Source organism: Trichoderma ghanense (genome assembly GCF_004382785.1).
Source record: "Trichoderma ghanense strain CCMA-1212 chromosome Unknown scaffold_5, whole genome shotgun sequence".
NCBI classification, from domain to species: Eukaryota; Fungi; Ascomycota; class Sordariomycetes; order Hypocreales; family Hypocreaceae; genus Trichoderma; species Trichoderma ghanense.
Window position 1 is genome coordinate 1235070 of NW_027395668.1, and position 26101 is coordinate 1261170.

The window sequence follows — 26101 nt, forward strand, 5'->3', positions numbered from 1 at the left end:
TTGTGTGAATGAATCGGAGGTTCGATATGCTGGTCGGTGATCTAGATTTGGTGGTGTTTTCTGGTGATGCAACCCATTATCTTATCGCAGTTGGAGGGGCCCGTAGATATTCCGAATTGGGCAAAGTTGGAGCTGGACCTGCTGCCTCAGCATCTGTCTCCCCAGACCCTTCTACAATACAAAACCGGCACAACCGTTTCGAAACTCCAGACAAAAACATGTGGACTCTATCGAATGAATCAGTCATTTCCTAGATGCAGGTTTGCCATGTGCTAAAGGTTAAAGCAAGACACGAGATGCATCCCTCGTTGGCGCGATAACATGTCTCACCCTTGTTCGTATTCGGATTCGCAACGCAGGGTAAGACAACACACAACCGTATCCGAGAACACACATTGTCTCACACCACCACCAAGATGGACCATGTGCCCACTATCATCAAGGAATCCTGCAGGAATGCAAAGCCACGGCACTTTCATCTTGAGCAACCAAGATCCATCATGTGGTATGATGCAGCACTAGGTGCCCCTCGTTACTGCATGTACCTACATCAGCTTAGTATATTCCAACCTGGGAGTTGTTGGCACGGATCCGGTATGTCAACTTGTGCCTTTCCCGAAAGCTGGCTATTATTACCTACCTACCTAGGTGCTATTATCAAGGGCTCTCAGAGGGTGGCACGTCTTGTGCTCCTAGTGCGGCCTTGCCTACGCCATGGTGCCTTTACGGTAAACTCTGTTCACCTCCCGTGACCAACATTTATTGGACACAATTGGTGGACACTTGAGATGATCCTGTAAGGCTCTTCGGACGCAGCTTCGTTGACTCAAAAGCATGTGCTTGAGGGATCAAAGCTGCAGCGATATCTTATTTGGTTCATATCAGACAAGCCAGGCCATGCGCACACTGACATATGCCGAGCTTCCATTGGCGGTTACAAAAATCAATGGCTATCAGACGAAGCATCAACTGACCCGATTGGCTTCTTGGTGATTCACATGCTTAGATATGACCTGTACCTTGCAGAAGAGAAGGGAAGAGGCACCAAGTCTCAAAGCGAAGTTCTCTGGTGCCATCAGTTCGACCCTTTCATAACCCGTGATCCAAACATGCAAGGGACATCCCATGAACACAAACCTTCCACCCGACTTATCACACCATTTCCACATCACATCATGGGGTAAAATCACACCGAGGCTCGCCTCCCAACTTTAAGTAACCAGCTTTGAGTTGTCAAGGTTTACCACGTCGCCATGACACAGGATGACAACTCTCGCATCCTACGACTCGGCATTGTTTACTGCGCATGGATGCTGCCGAGCAGGGAAAACGCGGCTGGCCCAGAACGCCGGGATTTGCAACGGTCATCAACGAGATCCAGATGCTCTTCCGGTAATTGGGCAATAACATGTGCGGGTACAGCTAGCTAAGAAAAAGGAGCGCATAACCAATCCCAAGTCATCGCACCGACAACCACATCTGATCAACAACCGAAGCACATCAAATGCAAAGAGCTGACTTGTCCCGCAGAGAGGGGAAACAGGCAGCCAATTACTCCATAATCCTGTGGCCTCGTCATGGTGTCTCTTTGTCTACGTGTGCAGCTTACTCGTCCCCTCTCGCTCTCGTTCAGTTGGAGTAGGCTGCCTGATTAGTACTCACGCTGTCAGCTTGGATCGTGGCGCTGAGACTAGAGAGCCGCGGCGTGCCTAGCAAGACGGCTCCTGGAAGGATCTCAGAACGACAGGCGGACAGCTGTCGCCGTCGTTGTCTAGGGCTGATCCAAAGGGCGTCCGTCTTGCTATCATTGGCCTAGTCGTAAAGCATCAGTGCCTTGAACGATGGAAACGATGCTCTCTCAAGCGTGGCTGTCATCCCGCGACTTGATAAGCGGGCTAGATATATGCCGTCTGATGCAGCATGAGTTGTGTTATACTCCGTATGTAAGAGTACACCATTTGAGGAAGGAAAAAAAAAGATGCCAGCGAGTCTTCGGTGAGCATTACCAAGCGGCATCTCCACCGGATGATGGAAGCCCAATATTCCCCGACTTTTTCTCCTCTGTCAAATTTTCATGCTGGATCTCGGAAGGGACTCAAGGCCGAGGCTAGGCAGAATGGGGATTTTTCTCGACCGCGGTGGAGCGTGACGGGCTTCGCCAGTTTTTAACCTTGTCCAATGCCCTGCAAGCAAAGAAACAAAAGGGACGACAGACCCAGAAGATCGGGCCCGCGGACTCGGTCCCGGCCGAGGCTTGAAGTGTCGATTCCCCGTTTTCTTTCCTCGGGCTGGTGAATTGAGGTGCAATTGCAATGAGTGACTTTGTTTTGGAGATGGGGCGAGAAATTTCTCATCGCAACAAGTGGAACCATACCTAGGTACAGCATGTCATGGTAAGCAGGTTAAGGTTTTTGATGTTTGTCAGAAGATGCGTCTTTCCCCGGGCTGGATTCGTTGCGATGCATCACATGGCTCCAGTAGCCGCAGGACAGCGCTGTCCATGCATTGAACATGCAGACATGCAGACCTGTGTGGACAAGTAACTCGTTTGGACAAGTAAGAGTCTGTCTGCCCAGATACTACAGCCCATAGCACCGAGATGCATCTCCATCCATCGTCGCATATTCCCTTGGCCATCGGCTGTTGCTACTGGCCATCATGCAAGGACAAGCTGGTTTAGTCCAGCCACTCGACGGATGGCCTTCAGCCGCAAACAGTCGGTGTGTAGCCCGAGAAAGCCCGATTCTGGCTCCTCGAGTCCATCGCCGACCAGTTGCACGCAGTGCGGAAAGGTCGGAGGTGTGCCTGGTCCGTGTGGAAGCCGGAGATTGTTCATGGCCGTGAGGCGCCGTGTACTCTTGCTTCTCGTCAGACACGAAGTGATGCCTGTTCTTTTTTTTTTTTTTTTTTTTTTTTCACCTCGGCATGAGTGGCGTTTGGTTGTAAACTATGAAGTGGATGAGCATAGACGGAGGCCACATGAGAAACCCTCAGCATGAGAAGAGAACAGAGGAGTGAGAGACATCCTCCGCTTCGGGCTGGACCAAAACGGAGTCGGAGCGCGGGCATCGGAAGTTGCGCGCTTGCATATTTTACATGACCAGCTGCACGACCGACCCCAAAGGCAGCCCATTACCTCGTACCTTTAGAGATTAAATACCACGTCCCATACAAAGGATGATGCTCCCATGCTTGTCCTTGGATCTGCCAGCATGTGCATGTGCTCCCCCCGAATTCTGCCCATCCTTCGGCAGGTGGATAGAGCAAGTGGGTGACGAGCCATTGGGCGACAAGGCTCTTGGCCTCGGAAACGCGGGCTGATCCCTGTCAGAAGGAAGGAGAAGAGAGAGAAAGAAAAGAAGAAGACGAAGGAAAAAATGGAAAAGTAGGGTCTGATCTCCAAATTGACTCCATTCCCCGGCAGAAACGCACGCGCTACTGTACTTGTACTCTTCTTTCTGCCTTGGCGGGCCGCTATGATGTCGACGCCGGTGTCTGGCGAGTCCGAATACGCCGATGTGGTGGTGGAGGCATCGTTTATTATATGAGGATGCAATGGAAAAGGAGGAACAAAATATATGAAGAGGAGCAACAGGAGGACGAATGCGAATCCGACACAGCGGTATGACACGGTATGATGGTCTCAGGACATGGTAAGGGTAAAATCACCTTGGATTCGAAGCCGGTCTGGCAGTTGCTGCAGGCGTCGTCACCTCTCTTGCAGGTACATGCCGGTTTAGACGGCGGAGTGTATTCTGGACTCCAGTCCGAGACGGAAACCCGCTTCTTCTCTGATTGGATAGGCGTTCTGGTTGTATGCAGTACCGAACAGTAGTCGTCGGAACGGGTGTTGCTGTAGCTTTGGAAGCATCAGACTTCATCACGTCCATGTACAAGTAAGCGCGCGTGTCGCACATGTCAATTCTTCCGACTGGGCATCGTCCACGCACTCCTTTCGGTTTCCACTGTCCTTGGCCCATCATGTCCGACTCCATAGGTGTAATCCGTCGTTGTACTCGCTGTGAGGGCAGCTCCCCAACGGGGACAGGTGAGGTCTCACAGGAGGCAGGTCTCGGACTTGTAATTTGCAAGTACCTTCGGAGTAGCATGGCGTAGCATGGCATGTCTCTCCATGGATCGTCTCACCACTTGAACCCCCCCCATCGAATCTGGCCCCAGTGCATCATTGATGTCTCGTCAACTGGCAAATGCGTGTCTCACGGCCCCCTACCTCCCCAATCCTCCAATGACGCACCAGGCCACGCAGTACATGATCTAGACCTAGTCTCTACCTGGCTCGTTCCTCTCGTACGGCTCTCCCGGCCCCATGGACACACGATGCTCTCAAGTCAAATGGCCAGGTCAAGTCGTTCTGCCGAGCCTAGTGGCGACATTCCTGCTCCATTTCCCTTTCGACACACGCCCACGCCCGGAAAAGTGCCTGGCGAAAGCCTCTTGCGGACTATAAGTCCGCATGTCCCACGCCACAGCCTGGCTCCGCGGATGCAGAAAAGCAAGTGATGGAGCGCTAAATCGAAAAGTTGAGCTCCTCCAGTTCGGTTGCCACTTGCGGCGCACCACCCCATCTTACAAGCACGGCACTATTTCGACTAACCTCGCTTTACACGACTAAGACCTAATACAAGCCGGGCCCTCGACGAAAAAAATAAACAGCTCTACACAATGTTTGGCTACTAATACCGGCATCCCGTCCGTCGTGCGAGCGATCGAAAAGCTGTCACACAACTTATCCTTCTTCGACTCGACTTTTATCATCTTGTTTCAGGCTTCTGAATCCTCGGATCCTCCCTCCCTCCCTCCCTCCGTCATCGCCCTCGCACAGACAGACGGCCACTTTCGCTGCTGCCCCCGGATTATACAGCCATCCAGTCAAGGGACCCAAAAGGGAAGGCAGGAAAAAAGAAGGGAAAAGGGGAAAAGGGAGAAGGAGGAAGAGAAGGGACCCAACAAAACAAGAAAAAGAATCGGCATTGATCGGGCTCAACCGTTTGGATTTTCCTCCGGGTTGCCCGCGCACATCACCGACTCCGCCGTGCATCTTCACTCTCGGGGTCCGGGCCCTTGAATGTTGCCGTCCAAGTACAACTGCACGAATTTAGGCTCGGTAGGGAACCCTGGTACATGGTACATGCATCGCCCATCGGCGGCCCGCTCGTAAGGCTTTGGTCGCGTGGTCTCCTCAAGTACCGGTAACCTCCCGCCCAGCTCCTCCTCGAGCAAAAACCTTCTCTCAACTGCAGAGTCTCTAGCAAACTCTCTTTCGTGAAGGCTTCTCTTCTGTGGAAAGCTTCTCTTTTGCGGAGAGCTTCTCTTTTGTGGAAGGCTTCTCTGTTGACCGGTCGACAAGCCACAGACAACAGACCCAAGACCTACATTGTTTTCTTTCCCGTCCTCGCCTGCTCCGGCTCTTCTTCTCTTCTTCACATCGCCAGCTTCTGTTCTTCTTCGTCTCGATCGAGTCAGCAGTAACAGCTTATATTCTACAGCTCTACAGCTCTATTGCTCTACGGCTTTTACTCTCGCTTCTGACAACTCTCGACGATCTCTATATCACTGCTTCAACTCTTACATGCGCCGGGCGCCTTAATTCAACAGTCGTTTGACCTGTAACAACACACACATAGAGCATCAAGCTCTCTACTCGCAGATCTCCTTGATTTTACCACGCGGCGTGCTTTCCCTGGAATTTCATCTCTCATCTATCTCTGACGACGAATACGACCCATCACATAGACAACTCTTCTCATTTTGCTCTTATACACGGTTGATATCCGTCACAACTCTACACACACTCTACCCACCTATCTACCTACACATTCGTAGTCCAGGACAGGACACGAAACACATCTACTGTCGACCATTATCTTGGATTGACGCCGTGCCTTCCGTCACAGGAAAGCCTTATTCAGACTCGCTCGTCTCAAAAACAAACAACTCAGACACAATGCTTGTCCACTCAGGAGCGGCCCTTCATGGTCACGAGTTCTCCAATGAACAGACCGACAAGTTCTGGATGAACCCCCTGTCGTTTCTGCCCAACATCTTCAACACCGATCTCATCCGCCAGCTGCACGCTACTCTTCCCGCTTCCGACGATGATGCCCCTCCTCCATCTCGCTCAGCCTCAGTCAAGGAGAGTGGCCGTGGCCCTCGTGCCTCTTTCACCACCCGACGCCACACCACGTCTGACCTTGCCAACGCCGTCAAGTTCCAGGAGCCTCTCTCTGACGCCCGCAGCGACGACGTGGCGTCCATCTCTGGTAGTGAGCGGACCGACGGCTCAGTCCGGCTCGTGAGGCGAAAGCGCAAGGCACGCTCGTCGGTTCGGTATGCTCTGGCATTCCCGGCACCTGGGCTGCGCACCAAGCAGCGGTCCTTCTTTCAGGTCCGCCCGCGTGTGCTCTTGCAGCTTCGAGAGCTTGCGGGCAGCAAGCGTGCGATTCCGGCATTTGACGTGATCCCGTCAAGCGTGGTTGCGGGCACCTTGATCATACCGGCATTGCTCAAGGCATTCCCTCGCATGTTTCACGCGAAGCCTCATCTCGGCCAGAACGACTTTCTGCTGGTTCGGCGAGACGACTATGTCCCTGTACATGGCAATCAGCAGTATGACGGTAATAAGCATGGCGATAGTAGTAATGCCTCAGACTATAAGGAGGTGCTTGCCGTCATCTCCACGACTGAGGACGATGACTGCGCCAAGATTGTCTTCAAGGACGGATCGACCTGGGTCACGAGCCGCAATGCCGGATCATACGAGTTCAACCACGTCAGTGAGCAAGGCGAGACGATCAGGGCCAAGTGGATCAAGAAGCCAACCCTCTCGCCCAGAACAAGCTGGGGATCTGCCAACAGCGCCGTTGATGCCAGCTCGCCTCCCTCGTCACCTACCACGCCCACGCCGGACGGCAAGTGGACGTTTTGCATCTTGGATCCGTCGACCAAGAAGCATCCCATACAGGGCATCCTCGATTCCACATCTTTGGAGATCTACGACACATATGCTACCATGCCCGCATCGAGCAGCCAGCTGCCCTCGATTGCACAGGCTATCGAAGCAGACGTCACCGGCATCTCAGAAGACAGCACTAGCATTGCAGAGGAGCGGTCGTCGACGGAAGTCTCCGAGTACAACAAGACGCTCATGCTTGCCACCGCGACCTGGATCAGTCTCCGCCAATCGGGCTGGCCTGCATCGGTGACGCCAAAGGCCTCCCGCGCCGTCTCCCAGTGCATCAACTCGGGCCGCTCTCAAGCGGACAGCCCTGAGGGCACAACCCTGGGAGCGTCAAATTCTCAAGTTTCATTGACTGATGGGATCAACTCTCCCGGAGACATCTCGACCACCACTCAAGCTCCGGCCACTGGTCGACTTCGACGGGCGCTGTCTTCAGGAGGCGAGTTCATGAAGAGGAGACGCGAGGCGGCAGCTGCTGCAGCGGCATTGGCTCTTATCGCGGAGAGGAAGGGAGACGAGAAGCATGCAGATGACCTCAAGGTCAGGGAAGAGGCGGCTACGTGCCGAACCCGAGTGAAGCGTTTTGCACACAAGGTCTTTCATCACTCAAGCACTCAGCGTGTGTCTTAACCCAGCGTCTGTACAATCTGAAGCGTCTGTACAATCTGAAGTTGCAGTTTGGGAGGAGTTTGGTCTGTTTTTTGGTGTATAAACTCTGAAGGCACAGCGAATGGGCGGATATATCAGCGTCAAGCGGAGTTTGTTTGATTTTTCTTTGGGGGACTGGGTGGACTAGAAGGGCGTTTGGGCTGTAGTTGCTGGAGATATACCCTGGGTACATAGATTCTAAAGGATGGTTTAACTCATATCGTGTCTCTTAATTATGTGACGTTGTTGTGAACTTGTAATTCAGAAGGGACATGCCTCGCGAGGCTCGTGGCATCTGATCTTACCATACGTATTTGTAGTCTGTTGCGGGCTGAGCAGAGCCCCATCTGATGCATCCCATATCCACGATCCGTCAGGCTACGTCATTTGCACGCTGAGTAAGGGAATTGATGGATTTTTGAATCTCCACTGAGCAAGAGGATTCTCGCCAGTTGTTGTGTGCACGTCTGCGTCAGGGACATCAAAAGTCTGCCCTTCAGATTATCTTTCAATTCCTACAGTCTCTGCCGGCTCAGTGCAGCTGGATAATAGTATAAAATCCATGCATTGACAGGCAGCTTGCTCACTCACCTCGCCCTGCATTGGATGTAGTATCACCTTGAACAAACAACATGCCCGCCGAGTACGACAACGGTGAGGCTCCATGTGACCAATTCAATCGCCCATTCACTGCTCCCTCCGGCTGTAGTTTTATTTCCGAGCTCTCACCTATACATACCTACGTTGTGTTGAAGCAAGGGGTTCGGTCCAGATTTGGTTCGGCGAGGCAGGCTGCCGCTACACTGACGTGTTGCCCAGCTTCACGTTCAAGTCGGGTGCCGTACGGAAGGGCGGAGATGCGGAGGTACAGGCGTGGCGAGTCCAAGCTCCAGTCGACGGTTTGAAGTGCTGCCGTGTGTGCTCCAGCTCCTTTTAGGCAGGCTGCCAGTCGCCAACGCGGCCGCTAGCCGAGCTATAGGTGCTTGCTGCTGCCTGTAACTGCTGCAGTGAACGCGCTAAGGCCCCTATAGCCCGCCCGCTTTCCTGGCAAACAGCATCAATGGAATCCAATCTGGGCTGTCAAAGGAACCTCCCCGCAGCTGGGCATTGCCGCCACACGCCCAAGTACCAGGTACGGCGGCGTGGGTAGGATTAGGCCCACGACCCTGTGTCGTAATGCCAGCAATTGCGATTTGGAAATCCATTGGCCGTGGCTTCGTGCCCCTGCTTCCAGCCTACCTTAGCATCAGCATCATCGGCTGTGTGGCCTCGTTTGCATTTGCCTTGCATCTTGTCTTATCCGGCCGCACTGCTTGATCCTCACCAGCATCCTTTTTCTTTTCCCCTCCTTCAACTTCTTGTTCTTCTTTGTTCTCCTTGGTATCGACTCCTCGTCCGTCTCCTCCCGCGGGGTCCTCCATGGGAAGCCTCAGCGCCCGTTGCTGCCGTTGAAACCCGCTGCTCATTGCCCAAGAGCTTCGGCTGCGTTGCCAGCCAGCTTTTGTCGAGCAAGTCGGAATCCGCCCTTGAAGCCCTGCGGAACCCCTCGCTCGTGGGATTCGACGACCCTCAGCCTTGCCCGGCCGGAATAAGAACGAGAGAAAAGACACACATACGCACACAAACACACACAACGCCACCGTCAAACCCATTTGGAGACGATGGACGACAACATTGGCGCCAGCCATCAGGGCCCTCCGGCCGCGCTGTCTGCGAGTGCGGCGTCGCACCTCCTGGCCAGCTTCGCCGCCTACGAGCCCATCTCGCGTTCCACCTCGCCGGGGCTGCCCTTCCCCAAGTCCGACGACGACGACAAGCGGCGGTACCGCCAGCGCACATTTGCCTACTTCCGCCAGCTGCCGTTCGAGGTCGAGGAGGAGGCCCAGCGTGACGCAGCCCTGCAGGGCATCCTCAAGCAGCTCTACATCGCCATCCAGGCCGAGGACTTCTCGCCCGGCGCGCTGCACTGGACTAGGGAGCTCCAGGGATGGCTCAACCTCAAGTTTGAGATGACGAGGGAGCTGAGAGCCAAGCTGGCCAAGCTGTACTACTCGCTGGCGCTGGCCCCGGGCATTGACAGCAGCGCTGCCGAGAGGTTTGTCCGTATGGCTGTGAACCTGACGAGGTATGTTAGCATGGGACAAGCCCTCCATCTCCCTCCCCCCCCGTTCCGGTTGTGCTTTTGCTAATTGAGCTCCAGGAAAAACCATTATCTCAAACCGGGCGAAGATCTTACCCTCGACTGGAAACCGCTGTGGGCAGAGGTCAAAGCCTACGTGCTCCCCTCCGAAGTCCCATCTCACCAGTCGCACCGAAGACGAGCGGCCAAGCAGCTCCTGAGGCTGACCATCAATGCACACACATACTTTGACCCCAGAGAGAGGCGGGCAATGCTGGAAGAGTTTCTGCCCTACTTTAGTCTCAACGACCTCCAGAATGCCTTCGTCGTCATCGGCGCCCTCAACAGCCTCCTGCCCAGCCATCCCGCCCCGGAGTCGGAGGTGGGGTCGCATCCGGCCGACTTCTTCCCGACTCTCTTCCACTTATGGTCTCTGGTCAACCGTTCCAAGACTGTCGATGTGGCCTTTATCGATCTGTTTTCTCGGATAGCTAGAGACCACAGCAACTGCTCCTACATCCCCTTTGGAGAGCATGGCATCTTCACAAAGGCCCAGTCCGACGTCATCTTCACGGCCATTCTGAGGCTGACCCTTATCCCGGTGGGCCAGGCTAACTCGCCCTACACGGCCCTCGACTATTTGGCTGGCACAGGCGTGTATTTCGAGAAGGATAAGAAAAAGTATCCCATTGCCTACATGATCGCTCGCCTCATCGTGAGCTCCCTGTCTCCTATTTGCTGCGAGAAGGAAGAGTCTATCATGTCGAGCTTGGAAGGCCTGATTGAGTCCATCGATACCTTCTTCCACCCTTCCAACCAGGGCGCCTGGTCGGGCATGCTCGCACAGCTGGTTCTGTACCTGACGGATGCATTTGTGTCCCGCTGGAATCGCGAACAGAGCTCGGAGCTTGAGGTGCCAAAGGAGCGCAAGATCACTGACGCTTTGAAGCAGCGCTTCGTGAACGCGCTCAAGGAGGTCACCTTCATGGGTATCTTCTCCAAGAGCACCCGTGTGGCGCAGATATACACCAATGCTCTGCAAGGCTTGGCCTTTCTGGAGCCTGATCTGGTCCTTCCGGGAGCTTTGCAGCGCTTCTACCCAAGTCTACAGGGACTGGTGGAAGTTCACAGGACGACCTCTAGTCTGAACGGTCTGCAGATGATTGCCAACATCATGTCCAAGCTGAAGGGCTACCGCTGCCACATTACGGCACTGTTGGCCCTGGCGCTCCCTGGAATTGATGCCAACGACCTCAACAAGACGCAGTATACACTGCACTTCATCCAGGCCGTGGCCTATAGTATTCCTATTGTACCCCTGACGAGTGGCGAGAGTCACGTTCACGATACGACCCTGGCTATGGAATGGGTGCAGGGCGAGATGGCCCGCATGGAGCTCGAGGGACAGAATGTCAAGATTGACTACAACTCCGAACTCACCGACGAGGACGAAGCCATGATCCTGAGGTCCTCGACTGCCGGGTTTGGCGAGTTCTTGATCACGCTCCTGGGCAAGGTCTTCACTCTGCTGGAGAACCTCCCCGATGCTAACCAAGTGCGGGGAGGGACACCAGAAGACAGTGTTGTGAATGCCCTGCCCGCCGCCCTTTCGCCCCTATTTGCGTCCATGTCCCCGGAGCTCTTCGACATTGCCCTGGAAAAGATTGCGACGTTTGTGTCGTCGCACGTTGTCCACCAAGCGCGCGATGCCATGGCCTGGATTCTCAACGCTCTCTGCAAGGTCAACCCGGAGAAGACTCTCAAGGTGTTCGTTCCCATGTTTGTGGTGAGCATCCGCAACGAGATTGACCTGAACCACGCGGCGTCCGATCGCACCAGCGGCACAGACTATCTGCCCAGAGACCGAGCCCTGGTTTGGCATATCACCATGCTCGCCATGTCTGTCGTGCACGTCGGCCGCGAGGTCCTCAACTACAAGGACGAGCTACTTGGAATTGCGCAGTACATGCAAGAGAAATGCCGCGGCCTGCCCACCATTCTCGTGTCAAACTACATTCATCACCTGCTGCTCAACTTGACGCACACGTATCCCATCGACCATGCCCTGTATGAGCCCGGTGTTCTCGAGAGAGGCCTCGATGTTACCGACTGGGGCAAGACGACGTCGCCCGCCGATCTCACCATCAAGTGGCATCAGCCGTCACCGCCGGAGATTGAATTCGCCGTCGAGCTGTTTGCATCGCAGACCAAGTCGGCTGCCGAGCAGCTGGAGCTACTGCTGAGCGACACTCCGCCCGTGGCACGAAAGGGCAAGAACAAGGAGTGGTCAGATGAGGTATCTCGTCTCATGCAGCAGATCCGTCTCGTGATCAGCGGCATGGCTACCATGTTTGATCCGAAACGAGCGTCGGGAGAGACGGCCGGTAAGGACAGCGCAGGTGGCCAAGACGACATGGACGTTGATGTGGAAGACGAGGACCCCCTTGCTGAGGTGGCCGAGGACGAAGAGCTGCGGCCCCAGTACCGGTACAAGGCCGGATACCTCCTCAGTCCGAGCGACCCCGTCTATGAGCGCATTCACGATTTGCGCGAGCAGCTTGGTCAGTTGCTGACCAAGACGCACTCGTTCCTCCGTCAGAACGAGGAAGATGATGTGGACTGTTTCACCACATTATACATCGCTTACCGGACCTGGATCACAGACGTTGGCATCGAACGGTCGGCTCACCCCTTGGAGAGGCATCTGCGGCTGTACAAGAGTGACATCGCGGCCTTCAAGATCAAGGGTCTGAGAAAGGTCTATCCCCGCCCTCTGCTCATCAGGCGAGCCGAGGCGTATCAGATGTCCCGCATGAAGCACAATGCTTCGGCGCGGCAGAAGAGCGAACTGGACAAGCGGCTGTTGCTGGATCTGGCACAGTCGTGTCTCTCCTCGTACGCAGATGTCCGTCGTGTTGCCCAGAGCGCTCAGGACTCGTCGCTCAAGGTGCTCATCGGCGGCAAGCCCCTGGTGATCCCGGTTATCCTAGAGGGCTTCAGAAAGAGCATCGAGGAGAACGACCACGATCGGATCAAGGGTGCCATGTACTCACTCTTCCTCACGTCACTGCTGAGGACTCTGATGCGCGACTGGAGGTTTGCCCCAGACGCAATGAAGCTCTACATACAGACGGCTGGTATCGACAAGCCGTCTATACAAACGATTGGGTCCTCCATCATCTACTCGTTGATCGAGTTTGGAAAGCAGCTTGAGCGAACCGTTTTCGTCGACGCCTCCCTCGTCGACACGATCAAACCCGCCGAAGACGTGTCTCAGGCCATTGGCAATCGCCGCCGATTCATCATGCAGAGGCGAGAGAAGGTCGAAGCCTCCAAGGCGGATCTCGGACTATGGCTGACCAGGCTGGCCAAGGGGGCTCACTGGAAGATTGCGTCCCGTTGCGCCATCTTTGCTACGAACCTGTGCCTCCGCTTCGACACACTGGCCCCTCCGGAATTCGTGGATCTGGTCGCGAGGGGAACCAACGACCCGCACCCTGGGTTGAGGAACTACTATCTCTCCGCATTCACGACGCTGTTCTCGACCATTGATATGCGAGCAGTCTATGACCACGACTTTAACAACTATTTGTTGGAGAAGGAGGTCGACTATCGAAACAAGATCCAGGTTCCTGTGGAAAAGGGCGATGCCGAGTTTACCAAGAAGTACCTGGATGCGTTCGAGCAGCATCCTTCAGAGGCCGAGTACATGGTGGACTCTGACCACCCCGGATGGCTGGTTTGGGGCAAGAGCTTCACCGCGTTCAGTGCTCATCCGAAGCCCTTTGATAACTACGACGAGACGGAACGAGCGGTCCGTGACCAGATTGGCAAGATCTTGACAAAGGACTGGCTCCGCCAATGCTTCGCGTACCTCAAGCAGGAGCCGCGGGATGCCAGCACGGACAGGTTCCGCATGCATAATGTGTATCTCCTGATGCATGTTTTCGACCTGATGCACTATGGGCGCACAGCAATCGTCTTGGAAGACGTTGTCGATCTCGTCAGGGATGTATACGGCGACGGCAACGACAAGCACCAGCACCGTGCCACTGCTGAGATCCTGGGAGCCTTGCTGGCTGGGTCTAGCGATGATCCGGCAGAGATCCGGTTTAAGGTCTGGCAGTACGCCGCGCCTCTCATGCTGAAGATACTCGACGAAGATTTGACGCCTGAGAATTTGCAATACTGGTTGACGTGTCTCCACCTCATCCTTGACTCCAAAGACCCGCGTCGGTCTTACGAGATTATCGAGGACCTCAAGACGTTCCGCCTTGACATGTCGTCTAATGCGGCCTTCAAGGAGTCCTCCAAGATCCAGCTCCTAGAGTTTGCCGTGGCTGACGCTGGCTGGCATTTCCGCGGGGTGCAGCCCATCCTAGACGACTTTTTAACCCACATCGACCACCCTTACAAGGCTGTGCGGGAGGCCATGGCTCGTGTCTTGTCCATCGTTTACAAAACAAGGTACTACGAAGCGTTTGAGAATGTGCAGGTTCTGCTGGATGCCAACAAGGAGGCGTCGTCGATTGGTCTGCGCCCCTACCAACCCTCAGATGACCTCAAGGCTACCATGAAGGACGTCTTTGACCGGCTCGAGAAGTGGCGTCTTGAACGTGCGCCGGGCCAGCAGGAGCAGTCTGCGTACACATGCGGATCTAAGACGGTGCTGGTGTGGCTGGATTGCACGCTCTCGTCCCACGAGTGCATCCAGCTGGTACCCTTCTTTGCAACCCCATTCATGGATCAGCTTCTACACATGATGGACGTGAAGGAAGACCCCGAGCTGATGAAGCTGGCGTATCACGTCTATCGCCACCTCCCCAACGTTTCTTTCCGCAACGGTGAGGATGCCGAGTTCATCGAGGGGCTCGTCAGAATTGGCAGAACGGCGGCTAGTTGGCATCAGCGCCTGCGCGCACTGGTCAACATGCAGGTCATTTACTTCCGCCGCATTTTCCTGACAGAGGAGCCGCAGCGAGACCTGCTGTTCACCACCGTGTCGGACATGCTCGGAGACAATCAGCTCGAGGTTCGAGCATGCGCGGCGACGACGCTCGCAGGAATGATTCGCTGCTCCCCGAGCCGCATTCGCAATCCCATGATTGCGCGTCTCAAGAGCCGCTTCGAGAAGGAGCTCGATCAAAACCCCATGCCCAAGCGTGGGCCCAAGCTTCCTGGAACAGAGACTCCCGTGGATGTCCATAAGCAAATCAACAGGAGACACGCTGCGGTCTTGGGTCTTGGTGCTCTCATCGAAGCCTTTCCGTATGCAACACCGCCTCCCAAGTGGATGCCTGAGGTGCTGGCGACAGTGGCTCGACGGGCTGCGGGCGACCCAGGAGTTGTAGGCAAGGCGGCCAAGGGAATTCTCAGTGAGTTCAAGAAGACGAGACAGGATAGCTGGACTGTTGATCAAAAGGTAAGTTGCACTCGATGGTCGCACTTGTTCGAACAGCATATGCTAACCATTTTCAACAGTATTTCACCCAGGAGCAACTGGAAGACTTGGAAGGAGTCTTGTGGAAGAGCTACTTTGCTTGATTGCATCTTCTTTTTCTTGTCCATTTATCCCTCCAGAACACAAGCATGCATAGGGGTGGCTGGCATTTGTAGACGGACATTTTACCGCAACATTGGCATCTGCATCGGCATTGGTCTTTGGATGAAGGGCACGATTTGGGTGACACCAGGATTGGGAATATGGTGTATCGAGTGTCGCATGGGCGATGCGGGTGGACAGCACGCAGGTCTTGCGCTTGGGTAAAAGAGTGCTGGAAGGCCTTGCCTCTGTTTATTCTGATGACTTCCCACCTTGATAGACGGGATTGATGGCAAGGCATGGGAAGTGAGTGGCGAGGTGAAGGAGATATAGACTGATGGAGGGAAGATAAACGAGGTGAGGCCTTCTGGTTGAATGTTAGTGTAGGATGAAGCATGAAGAACTATTGTACGAGTCTGGTACTGGATTGCCCCTATCTCTTCCATAGTGTGCGGCTGTGGTATCGTAAGGCAACCTTTTGGGGCTGAGTCGAGCTGGGTGTCGAGTTGAGAAAAGGGGCTTGGTCTGCCTCGGTGGTCAAAGCTGATGGGGTGCCTCTGTGGCTCCTTTATAAGGTTCTTTTGCCAACGTTTAGCTCGCAAGCCGAAACTTGTGTGGCCTTGTCCAAGGCGCTTATGTAAGCAAAAGCCCGGGTAGCTCAATTGGCCAGAGCGTGCGGCTTTTAACCGCAAGGCTGGGGGTTCGAGCCCCCCCTCGGGCGCAGATTGCTTTATCTTTTGCCTATTTGCCTTTTTGTCGCTTTGTTTGTATATCTTGGAGTTAAGAGAGCATGGAATCCTTTCTTTTTTCTTTGGCTTATTTGGGATGTTGTGAGGGCGTGTGATGTTGGGTTGAAGTTGGGGGTAGGATGATGGGGCATGTGATGAGGCATTGCTCGTGGAATGGGGTGGATGGATTGGCTGGCTGCATCGAATACACTAAACAAGCAGCTATTTCGTCGGCAGAAAAGGGTCAGAAGTCGTGATATGAAGTGGTTGAGTGGTGAGTGGACGAGCAAATAGGGTTATTTAAGCGTAGGGAGGGAAGTAATGTGTTGGCAAGTCTGGATGCGAGATGTGTTGACTAGCGGTTGTTTTAGTTGACCTCGGTCAGGCGAAGCTCGAGATAGGGAGAGGACTGTGTTTGGTGAATTGAGTGTCCACGTATGTTGTTCTTGGGGGGGAGCTGGCTCGTGGAGTTATGATTAGTAGTTTTGTTTGTTTCTTGGGTGGGTGTGAGGAACAAGGCGAGGTTTTGGAGGCCCCCCTGTTGAGCCTTGCGGAGAGAAGATGCGAAGATACTGTCGATGGTGTAAGATGGCGATGATGAGGAGGGGTGACGGTAAGTAAGCGGTGAAGCTAGAAGGGAAGTTGAGTACCGGTGTGAGTTCGTATTCAGGGTGATTGTGGCTGAGGGAGTATCAAGTCCTATGCTGGTGGTGATCGGACTGATGGGAAAGTCGTGAGCATCATCTGGAGAAGGAAATGCATGTGGTGTGGGCGTGATGGTTTTCGATGGCCAATCTCGAAGGCTTCGACTCGCCGTAAAGGGCAATTGCCGAGCTCGACGGTCGGGCGCCTTTTGCCGAATCTCGTGGTGGCGCACATGTTTCATTGCTGATACACTGGTTAACGAGTTTCCACGTCGAACCGACAGAAGGATTTGAGGCACCTCGCGAGGCTGTCTGACAACATGGAACTTGAAGACACCTGCGAAAAAGTCACTTCGGGTGATGCTGGTGCAGGCACCGTGTCGGGCTGCAAGGGACGGCGGGCAGCTTTAGCGCCTGGAAGCCTAAAAAGTGCACCCGACCCCCTGGAAGAGGAGCCCCCCGTGGAACGTGCGCGCTGTGCATTCCGGGGCGTTTAGCGGTGGGGTCGGTCGCCGTTTGGGCGGTACGAGACAGGGCAGGTACGGGCGACTGCAGGTTTGAGGTTCCATGTTGGGATGCAAGACGTCACGCGATCTGATATGATCGTCTTCTTTTTCATCTTCACCATAACGAGGCAGACTGTCTTCAGTGTCTTTGCACTACTTGTCAGGTTGCCGATAATTCGGTCTAGCGACGTCCAGCCTGCAGTTTGCAGTTTTCTGCCAGCTGGCTCTTGAAACTCGTCTGCCAACACAAGTTGTACACGACGATGGAAAGATTCAGCTCCCACGGACGCGGCAGTGGCTTACGCTTGGCTTCTTTCTCTTGATTCAGCGCAGTCTGGGGACGCCGCCCTTGACCGGGGCTTTGGCTTGGCTGCTTCAAGGTAAAGACGGAATATTCACCTCAATCTATCGAGTCAAGCTTCTTTATGCGCCGCTGCAGCTGTTGCAGCGGTTGAAGGCCCCCTTGTCTAGGTCAGGTCCAGGTCCAGCGGGGCCGGGCGGTGGCTTGTGGCTCGCTGGCCGAAAGACTCGCATCTGCAAATCCATCCACTCCAAATCCTGATCAAGTCCTCTTTCGGAAAAGGCAGGGCAGTGGGTGAAGTGGCCCGTGACTGCAAGCGCCGGTGCTGTGACCAACCGGCATAGCATAGCATCGCCTACGAGTATTAGCTCCAGGGCCTGTCGTGTTTTCTTCTCACCTCAGCCTTGAGGCTTTTGCTCTCTTTAGGCTGCTAGACTTTATTTGCTGGCGGTTAGGCGATTCGATTGCCGTCCTGGTCAATGTTTCGGGCGCTGTTTGTCATTTTCTGATTTGCTTCTTTAATTTTGGTCTTCGACTGGCCGGGCTGACGCAGAGCTGGAGACGAATATCACATGCAAACAGACATATATATACCATTGGAGGACCATCGAGCTCACGCCTGGATGAGCGACAACGAGGAGTGGCAGTGACGCACCACAAGAGACACAAACAAGTTCACAAAGCACCATCACGGCAGTCACTAACTCACTCGCTCGGCCGTCTGCCTGCCTGCTCGCTCGCTACCTCGTGTCCGTCCCACCAGGACCAGCCCTACCTCACCAGCGATCCGCTCGCCTTCATGAACAAAGGTCCCCCCATGAGAGAGGCTAGGCTGGAAGCAAGGCTGACGACACCCCATCCTTCGTCACATTGCTCGTGCTTCGGCATCTCTTCATATTCGCCGACGTCGCTCGTTTCGCTCATGGGCTCCAAGTTCTCCAGACTCCCGCGGCGCAGATTCCGGAACAGCAGACGATCAGCCATGCCGCAGACCAACAGTAAGGGCGCAAAGGGCCGTGGGCACCTCGTTGACGGGCTGCTGATCAGGCGCTCTCGCCAGCACGGTGCTTCTGACCACGGCGGCGAAGGCGACGGCAACGGTGATGGCGACAGCGACAAGGCCGCCGCGCTCCGGCTCGTCAAAACACTCGACTCCGAGGTCGACCAGCGGCGGAGCGGAGATGCCGCGGGACGTGTGCAGGGGCCGCCGCGCGGTCTCCGGGCCGGGGACGGCTCTCTGGGGTTGCCTCTGGACCTCGATGACGCCGGTTCCAGAGCCCCAGTGTCGGTACCGAGTCTGGGTGACTACGAGGAATGGCGAAAGGAGGTTGTGTCGAGGGAGGAGGCGCTGTCGTTTGATAGTCGGTGCCGCTCCCGCGCAACCCCCCAGGAACTCCGTGTTGATGGCATCATCCGAAAGATGCGACGGCGAGACGACGCTCTATACGCGCGCCAGCCTCCGCGCAAGGGATACCGAGGCCAGCTGCTCCCGCGGTTCGCTGGCGACCACTTTCTAGGCAACGTCGACCTCATCAACGAGACGGCGCTGTTCCAGATTGCTTCCAAGATGCCCAAGGGTGCCCACCTGCACATTCACTTCAACGCTTGCCTCCCACCGAAAGTGCTTCTCGATATCGCAAAGGGCATGGATCATATGTTCATCACGAGTTCCCTCCCTCTCGTCCGCAAGGCCGAGGCCGAGGGGGAGGATGAGTATGAGAATTTTCACAAGTGTGAGATACAGTTTTCCATCATGAGTGTCGAGAAGGAGAGAGAGGATCCTGGCGACCTGTTTTCGGCCGAATACCGATCCAGGCAGTCGATGAAGTTTTCCGAATTCTTGCGTCGGTTTCCGGATGTTTATACGGCGACCACGGCTGATGAGTGGTTACTGCATAAGCTCATGTTTGAGGAGTTTGAAGCTCACCATCCTTATCAGACAGCCTCTGGGTAGGTTTGGTCTTCGACCTCTTCTTCATCTTGCGGCACCGAGCCACTTCCCTTCGTTACATGCGTACCAAGACTAACAATCTTCATCTGACAAAGGGCCTGGGAAAGGTTTAACGGAAGAACACGCATGATGAAAGGTCTTTTCAACTATGAAACCGCATACCGCACCTATACATATGAGTGCCTCAAGGATTTCGCCCGAGATAACATTCAGTACGCCGAGATACGGCCAAATTTTATGATGAGTAACCAGCTTTACCACGACGACGGCACCGGCCCCATCAACAACGAGGGCATCATGTCCATAATCATTAACGAGGTGGAGAGGTTCCAACGAGACATGGCCACACAGGGCAAGTATTTCGGGGGACTCAAAGTCATATACTGCACACCACGATCGATGCCTCGGCCAGACATTCAAGCCGCTCTCGCCGAGTGCATCGAGTTTAAGAAGAAGTGGCCTCAGTGGATTGCAGGTAAGCAAGGCAACCATGTCTTCCTCTCTGCATCAAGGCTCAATGTGTTTTAGGTTTCGACCTGGTCGGGGAAGAGGCAAAACCTAATCCTCTAAAAACGTATATCCCCGAATTGCTCGAGTTCAAGAAACAGTGCGCCGAGCAGAATCTCGACATCCCCTTTCTGTTCCACTGCGGGGAGACGCTGGACATGGGCACCGACACGGATGGTAATCTAGTCGACGCTCTGCTGCTGGGCTCGAAGCGCATCGGACACGGCTTCGCCCTGGCAAAGCACCCTTACATTATGCAGCACATGAAGGCCAAGGGCATCTGCCTGGAGCTGTGTCCGATATCCAACGAGATACTGGGGCTCACGCCGCGAGTGAATGGGCACGCCATGTACCAGCTGCTGGCGAATAACGTGCATTGTACCGTGAGCTCTGACAACGGGGCGCTCTTTAGGTATGCCGCCCTCTTTTGCGTTGAGGACGGATATTATGGCTAACCAGAGCAAAAGGTCATCTCTGTCGCACGACTTTTATCAGGTCATGGTGGGCAAGGCAGACATGGGGCTGTACGGGTGGAAGCAGCTCGTCATGTGGAGTCTCGAACACGCATGTCTCAGCGACAAGGAGAGGGAGACGATGTTTCGCGAGTGGGAGCAGCTGTGGATTGAGTTTCTCGACTGGGTAGAGAAGACGTATGGTGACGTTGATGACGAGGCCAAGATTTGACCACTCATCTACCATATAATGGCTTTTTGTTTCTTTTTTCTTCGGCCTAGGAGTCTGGCAGTATGATGGCGTTTGGTGCTTTGCTTTTGGGTGGAGGGTGTTGCGATTTCAAGACTAAAAGGGGCTATGCTGGGGCTTTTTTTTGCTGATATACTTGCACCGCCGGATAGGCGGATTTCCTGGCGAAAAGAAGGCTGCTGTATATACTGTGCGGCTTTTGATATCCCGGGTACTTTGTTAAGAGTTTGAATTGCGATGCGTGGTTCATGAGTGGTGCGCTACCTGTGTTGAGAGGGCTGTTATGTGGTTGTATAGAATTGGTCAAAGCGCGGTGAAAATTGTTTGTATATGGCGCCTGATTTATTCTGGTTTGGCATTTATCTTGCGGTCTCATTCTATGTGCACAACAAGCAATTTCTTTCGTATGAGAGATGTGACTCAATGATGGATGGGAATGAGAAATATAGAGAGTTGGTTGTTGATGAACCCGTCGGAGGCCTTGGAGAGCTACTCTATCAACATTGAATTCTGAAGGTGCAAAGGCTGAAAGTGCAGTACCTGCAAGCTTAACTCGCGCATGTACATGGATCATCTCATGGTGTTGGGTTGCTGCAGATTCGGGATGCACGCAGCTGCACGAATTCGTCAGTGGAGGCATGGCGCTAGGCAGAGGATGAAGGAGCATTTGGATAGTGAATTGACAATAGTCTCCTATATTGTCTTTGCGTGAAGTGTGAGTCTCAAGAGTGAAGTTGTCAAGCGGGTGTTCTGTCTGACTGTCTCAACTTGGCATTGGTGTGGTAGCCTCTTAAGATACCTAGTGATGTCAATTTAATTGAAGGATCGGAATCTGATAGCAACCTACCGTACCTACGAAGGAAAGAAAGCATCATTTTCGTCGAAACTGCACTACTGGGACTTCACTTTACGCTGCTATGAAACCCCCTTCAAGCACTCAGCTTGACATTTGTCTAGGGGAACTGTTAGTTGCTACCTACTACATAGTTGTACTATAATATGGCCATCTCTACCAATTCATCCTTTATAATCCCGATTCCATTACGTCTCTACATACTTGTGCAGGTAACATGCAACTCAACCTGTTCACCCACAGCATCTTTCATCTTAGCATAGCCCCCTGCATGCTGGCTGCGTGTTCAGCAGCCATTACATACACAAACAGGCGAGCTGAAAGGGTTTAAGATACAGAGAGATGCAATTGAGCAAAGTGTCAGCTCTCGGCTGCACCCTGGCAGGCCTTGTCCAGCGGAAAGCACCCTGGCTGTGCCTTCCCAATCTTTCGATCTACATGCATGTACAAGGGACCACAATGGCTTCGACTTGCAAAAAAAAAAAAAAGGATTTTCTCCTCGTCATCTCACTCTTGTCCTCTTCACATCGTGTTTTCATCTAGCATCAGCGAACATCTTTGATTTGGCTCACTTAGTTTCGTTTTGATACCCCCATCTTGCGTGCATTCATCCTCTGTCTTGTCCTCATCTCGATATCCGCGCGCCACCAGAACAAACATCGCCAGCACCTCCAGCTTCAAATGTCCAGCCCAGGCGACCCCGGCTGGAAATGGTTCCCCAACGACAAGCCCTCGTGGCGCCTCGACGTCGTCACGCTGCTGGCCGTCATCGGCGAGTCTGCCATCGCCGAGCACGCCCAGGCCATCACCGCGTCTCTGCTGTGCATGCTGCCTCGTCTGCTGCCCGCGCCCCAGGCCCTGCTCAAGCCCTCGCGCCCGACTCGCCTGCCCGAGACGCACGCCAAAATGGCCGGCGTCTACAGCGGCACCATCCTCGACTCGGTCGGCTTCTTCGCCAACATCATCACGCCGCTCGACGCCCTGCCGCCGTACAGCTTCCTCGTGCTCGACATTCAGCATGCGCCTAGCGTGCCGCCGCCTTTAACCAGCGCGAACCAGCATCAGCATCAGCATCACCAGCACCATCAGCAGGGCAAACGCGGTCTTGCTGGCTTCATCAGCAGAGCTCTGCCTTGGGGCCGGAGACGAGGCGTGACGGACGATTCCATGGGCGGCGTCTCCAGAGCTGGAGCCACGGAAAAGGCCTCGCAGCATCGGATAACGCCGTCGACGCTGAACGAGCCACCACACGGCGTCGACATTGAGTCCCAGTCGAGGACCCCTACCGTTCACTTCAGCCCTGACGTTGAAATTGAGGGCCATCCGGGCCCGATTCGCCGGCGCACCACGGAAAAGGTCCAGGATCTACTCTCAACCGGAACCATGGCCGTGACTGGTGGCCGGCCCATTGTGCCTCCCAAGCTGCTGTCGCCTCTCCACATCCTCTCTGCCTTTTCCTTTCTCCTCAGCGTTGCCATTCTTATTGCTGCCGTCATATGGAAGGACGGCGTCGCCATCATCGCCATCACGCTCATCTCCTCGGCTTCCACCGTCGTCGGTTACGCCTCCTCCTGGCGGCCCATTCTCATGCAGCGCAGGCACACTAATGACGTGCCCAGCGGCGATGTCATGATACGGACGCGGGAGGGAGCTTTTGTCTTGGTTCGCTGCTCCGAGGACGTTGCTCGCGAGCTTTACTCCGGGACCGAAGAGTGCGAGTACTACGTCGGCGAGAAAGCCTACAGGGTGTGCATGGCGCTCGGCACGATTCTTCTCATGGTCAGCGTCGTGCTCCTCGGTAACTGCACCTGGAACTCGCAAATCTTCATTGGAGGATCGTACATTGTTCTCAATGGATTGTACTGGGGCCTCGGCATGTTGCCAAAGTCCTATTTCTGGGACCTGTCACGATACACCTGGCGCGATGCCACGGAAAAGGACGGACAGAAAGCCGATGCAATCACCAACCAGCTGGATGAGCGCGAAGGCCACCCGAGCTTCACGCGCACCTTGTGGTATGCCATTCGCGAGACAAAGGCCATCGGCTGGGTCGAGCGTAGCGGCGCCGCGCCGGGCACACCGCAGTGGCAGAAGTGGCTCAACGAGGCGCTGGAGAATGCGAAGCTGGGCAATCGCAACTGGGAGGCAGTCAAGAGGAAGAACGAAATAATGACCCAGGCGAGCAAGGAAGGAGGCGATCCTGCGACGCAGAGAGCCCCGGCAACGGAGGTGCAGACTAAAGGGGCAGCGCCAGGGAATGCGAGGTCGACTTTTTAGGGTATTTTCTGGCTGCTTGGCGTCTCTTTTTCCTTTCCTTTTTCCTCTTTATTCGGAGTAAACGAGCAGGCATGTTGGATGATGTTACGTTTCAGAATTTTGAATACCATTTGGCAGGCATTGAGCATTGGGCATGGGCATTTGGCGTTTGAAGAGGGCATGCGAAGAGCATACAGCATATACATCACATCTACAATACGAAGATGGTTTGACTGGTAACAGTGGTTTTCAGACAATAGGCAGTATAGAAAACGTACTTGGACAAAGATACAGCGACATACACAAAAAAAAAAAGTCTAGAAAACGCAAAGATTCGACTTTTTGAAATCAGACAAAGGCCGCCCTAACACCGGCTGTAGAATGCATCCCCTGAACTCTTTCCCCCTCCCCCTTTCGACCAAACATGTTATCCATCCATCCATTATCGTCATCACTCAAATACATTTCCTCTAGTCATCAAAGTAGATGCTCTTCTTCTCGGTAATGTCAATCGGGCCGCCGCGGAAGCTGCCCTTCTTCTTCTTGTTCTTCTCCTTGGTGAAGCCCTTGCCCTTGGTCACGATGAGGTCTTCGTGCGCGCGCTGGGAGTAGCTCATGGAGACGTATTCGTTGGAGGCGAATTTGGGGTCGACCTTGATGCCGCGCGGGACGCGGGAGAAGGGCTCCGCCTTGGGCTTAGGTCCCTTGCCCTTGGCGTCCTTGTTGAGGTCGTTGGGGTTGGGGGGTAAGGGGGGGTTGGGGAGGGAGTCGATTGTGGCCGAGGAGGCAGATGAGGAGGAGGAGGAGGAGGATTGGGGCTTGGTGGAAACGCCGTTGACTGCCTTTTTGGCGGCTTTGGTCTTCTTGTTGTTCTTCTTGTCCGCGTCGGAGTCCGAGTCGGAGGAGGACGAGTCTGATGATGAGGAAGAGGAGTCGGACTCGGGGAGCGGGACCTTTGCTGCGGCTGCGGCGTCCACCTCGGACTCGCTGTCGGAACTCTCGTCGGAGCTGGAGCTCTCGTCTGAGGAGCTGGACTCGGAGCTGCTCGATGAAGAGGAAGAAGACGAATCAGAGTCGGACTCGCTGCTGGACTCGGGGGCGACCTTCTGCTTCTTAAGACGGGGCTGTTCATCGGACGAGTCCGAGTCGGAGCTGGAGTCGTCGGACGAGCTCTCGGAGCTGCTGCTGGAGCTCGACGAGGAGCTGGAGCTGGCGGCCTTTTTGCGCTTCAAGTTCTTGTTTCCCTTGGGAGGCGAGGCCTTGCGGAACGAGGGCTTCTTGTCGGCCTCGCTCTCGCTCTCGCTCTCGCTGCTGGAGTCGTCCTCGCTGCTGCTGCTGGAACTTTCGCTCGAGCTGGAGCTGGAGCTGCTCGAGTCGTCGTCGTCCATGTCGACGTCCCGATCGGCGGGGGCCTTGGACGCCTTCTGCCAGGCCTCGAAGACGCTCACGAGGGTGACTCCGTTGCTCGCCTCGGACGAGAGCTCGCCCCAGCCCTTCTTTGCGCGCTGCTTCTTGAAGGCGCTGTGGGCGGCGCGGAAGACGTTGTCGGCGAGGAACTGCTCGATGAGGTCGAGCAGCTGGGCGGGGGGTTGGGCGAGGGGCTGGTCAGAGGAGGACTGGCCCTCGGCGTCGCTGCTGGCGCCGGGCTTGAGGGGTTTCAGGGGGGCCATTTCGTCGTTGTTGGGGTTGTTCGTGGTTGTTTGGGAGGGAGATGTGTTGCTCGCTTGGGTTTTGGTCGAAGGGTTGTTGCTGTTGTTGGAGAAGAGCCAGGCGGGCGGTTTGGACATGTGAGTGAGAAACTGTCAGAAGGAGAATGAAGTCCCGAAGTGATATCAGGAAATGAAAAGAAATTACGCCAATGGGGGGGAAACAATGGGCTATTGTGCGTCTATTGCAATCGCTGCAAACTCATGATCTGTTGCGAAACTTTTCCAGCCGTCAACAGAGAGGGACGAGAAAAAAAAAAAAAAAAGTTTAGCCGACGAAAAAGCGGATTTTCTGCCGCGTGCCCAGGAACAAAAAGCCCAAAGAGGCGCGGGCGGTGAAAGGGTTAGGCTTATCAGCTATCGGCGAAGGCTGGACAGGGATCAACGATGCGCCGGGCTCCGGGTGACTTTGGGTGCGGGTCTGGGAGCTGCAGGTCATTTGGGAGCTTCCATGGTTTGGATATTGCAAGCATCATCGGGCTTCAGTTGAATCGGACAAGGGCTTCTTGAGCAGCGGACCAACTCTTGCTGAGACCAGCTGGCTTTTCTTTGCCTCTCTTCTCCTTCCTCTTCTCCTTCCTCTTCTCCTCCTCCTCCTTCTCCTTCTTCTCCTTCTCCTTCTCCTTCTCTTCAACAATTGGTCACGCTCCCTTGGATCT

At 54.7% G+C, this 26101-nt stretch overlaps 6 protein-coding genes across 6 annotated transcripts; 4 read left to right on the forward strand and 2 right to left on the reverse strand.

Annotated features, from left to right (window-relative positions):
* Positions 1 to 5965: 5965 nt before the first annotated feature.
* Positions 5966 to 7609, forward strand: CCMA1212_005388 (uncharacterized protein; the record flags this gene model as incomplete). Its single annotated transcript, XM_073702650.1, has 1 exon — positions 5966 to 7609. The coding sequence occupies one exon, from the start codon at positions 5966 to 5968 to the stop codon at positions 7607 to 7609; it is 1644 nt and encodes a 547-aa protein (XP_073558940.1).
* Positions 7610 to 9288: 1679 nt separating this feature from the next.
* Positions 9289 to 15290, forward strand: CCMA1212_005389 (Proteasome activator complex subunit 4; the record flags this gene model as incomplete). The annotated part of the gene is made up of 3 exons (XM_073702651.1): positions 9289 to 9752; positions 9828 to 15168; positions 15228 to 15290. The coding sequence occupies 3 exons, from the start codon at positions 9289 to 9291 to the stop codon at positions 15288 to 15290; spliced, it is 5868 nt and encodes a 1955-aa protein (XP_073558941.1).
* Positions 15291 to 16383: 1093 nt separating this feature from the next.
* Positions 16384 to 16902, reverse strand: CCMA1212_005391 (uncharacterized protein; the record flags this gene model as incomplete). Its single annotated transcript, XM_073702652.1, has 1 exon — positions 16384 to 16902. The coding sequence occupies one exon, from the start codon at positions 16900 to 16902 to the stop codon at positions 16384 to 16386; it is 519 nt and encodes a 172-aa protein (XP_073559260.1).
* A 1547-nt stretch (positions 16903 to 18449) lies between these two features.
* Positions 18450 to 20609, forward strand: CCMA1212_005392 (Adenosine deaminase CECR1; the record flags this gene model as incomplete). Its single annotated transcript, XM_073702653.1, has 4 exons — positions 18450 to 19417; positions 19514 to 19893; positions 19947 to 20337; positions 20393 to 20609. The coding sequence occupies 4 exons, from the start codon at positions 18450 to 18452 to the stop codon at positions 20607 to 20609; spliced, it is 1956 nt and encodes a 651-aa protein (XP_073559259.1).
* A 1552-nt stretch (positions 20610 to 22161) lies between these two features.
* Positions 22162 to 23757, forward strand: CCMA1212_005393 (uncharacterized protein; the record flags this gene model as incomplete). Its single annotated transcript, XM_073702654.1, has 1 exon — positions 22162 to 23757. One exon carries the CDS (start codon positions 22162 to 22164, stop codon positions 23755 to 23757), a length of 1596 nt encoding a protein of 531 aa, XP_073559258.1.
* A 449-nt stretch (positions 23758 to 24206) lies between these two features.
* CCMA1212_005394 (uncharacterized protein) lies at positions 24207 to 25523 on the reverse strand (the record flags this gene model as incomplete). Its single annotated transcript, XM_073702655.1, has 1 exon — positions 24207 to 25523. The coding sequence occupies one exon, from the start codon at positions 25521 to 25523 to the stop codon at positions 24207 to 24209; it is 1317 nt and encodes a 438-aa protein (XP_073559264.1).
* Positions 25524 to 26101: the final 578 nt, after the last annotated feature.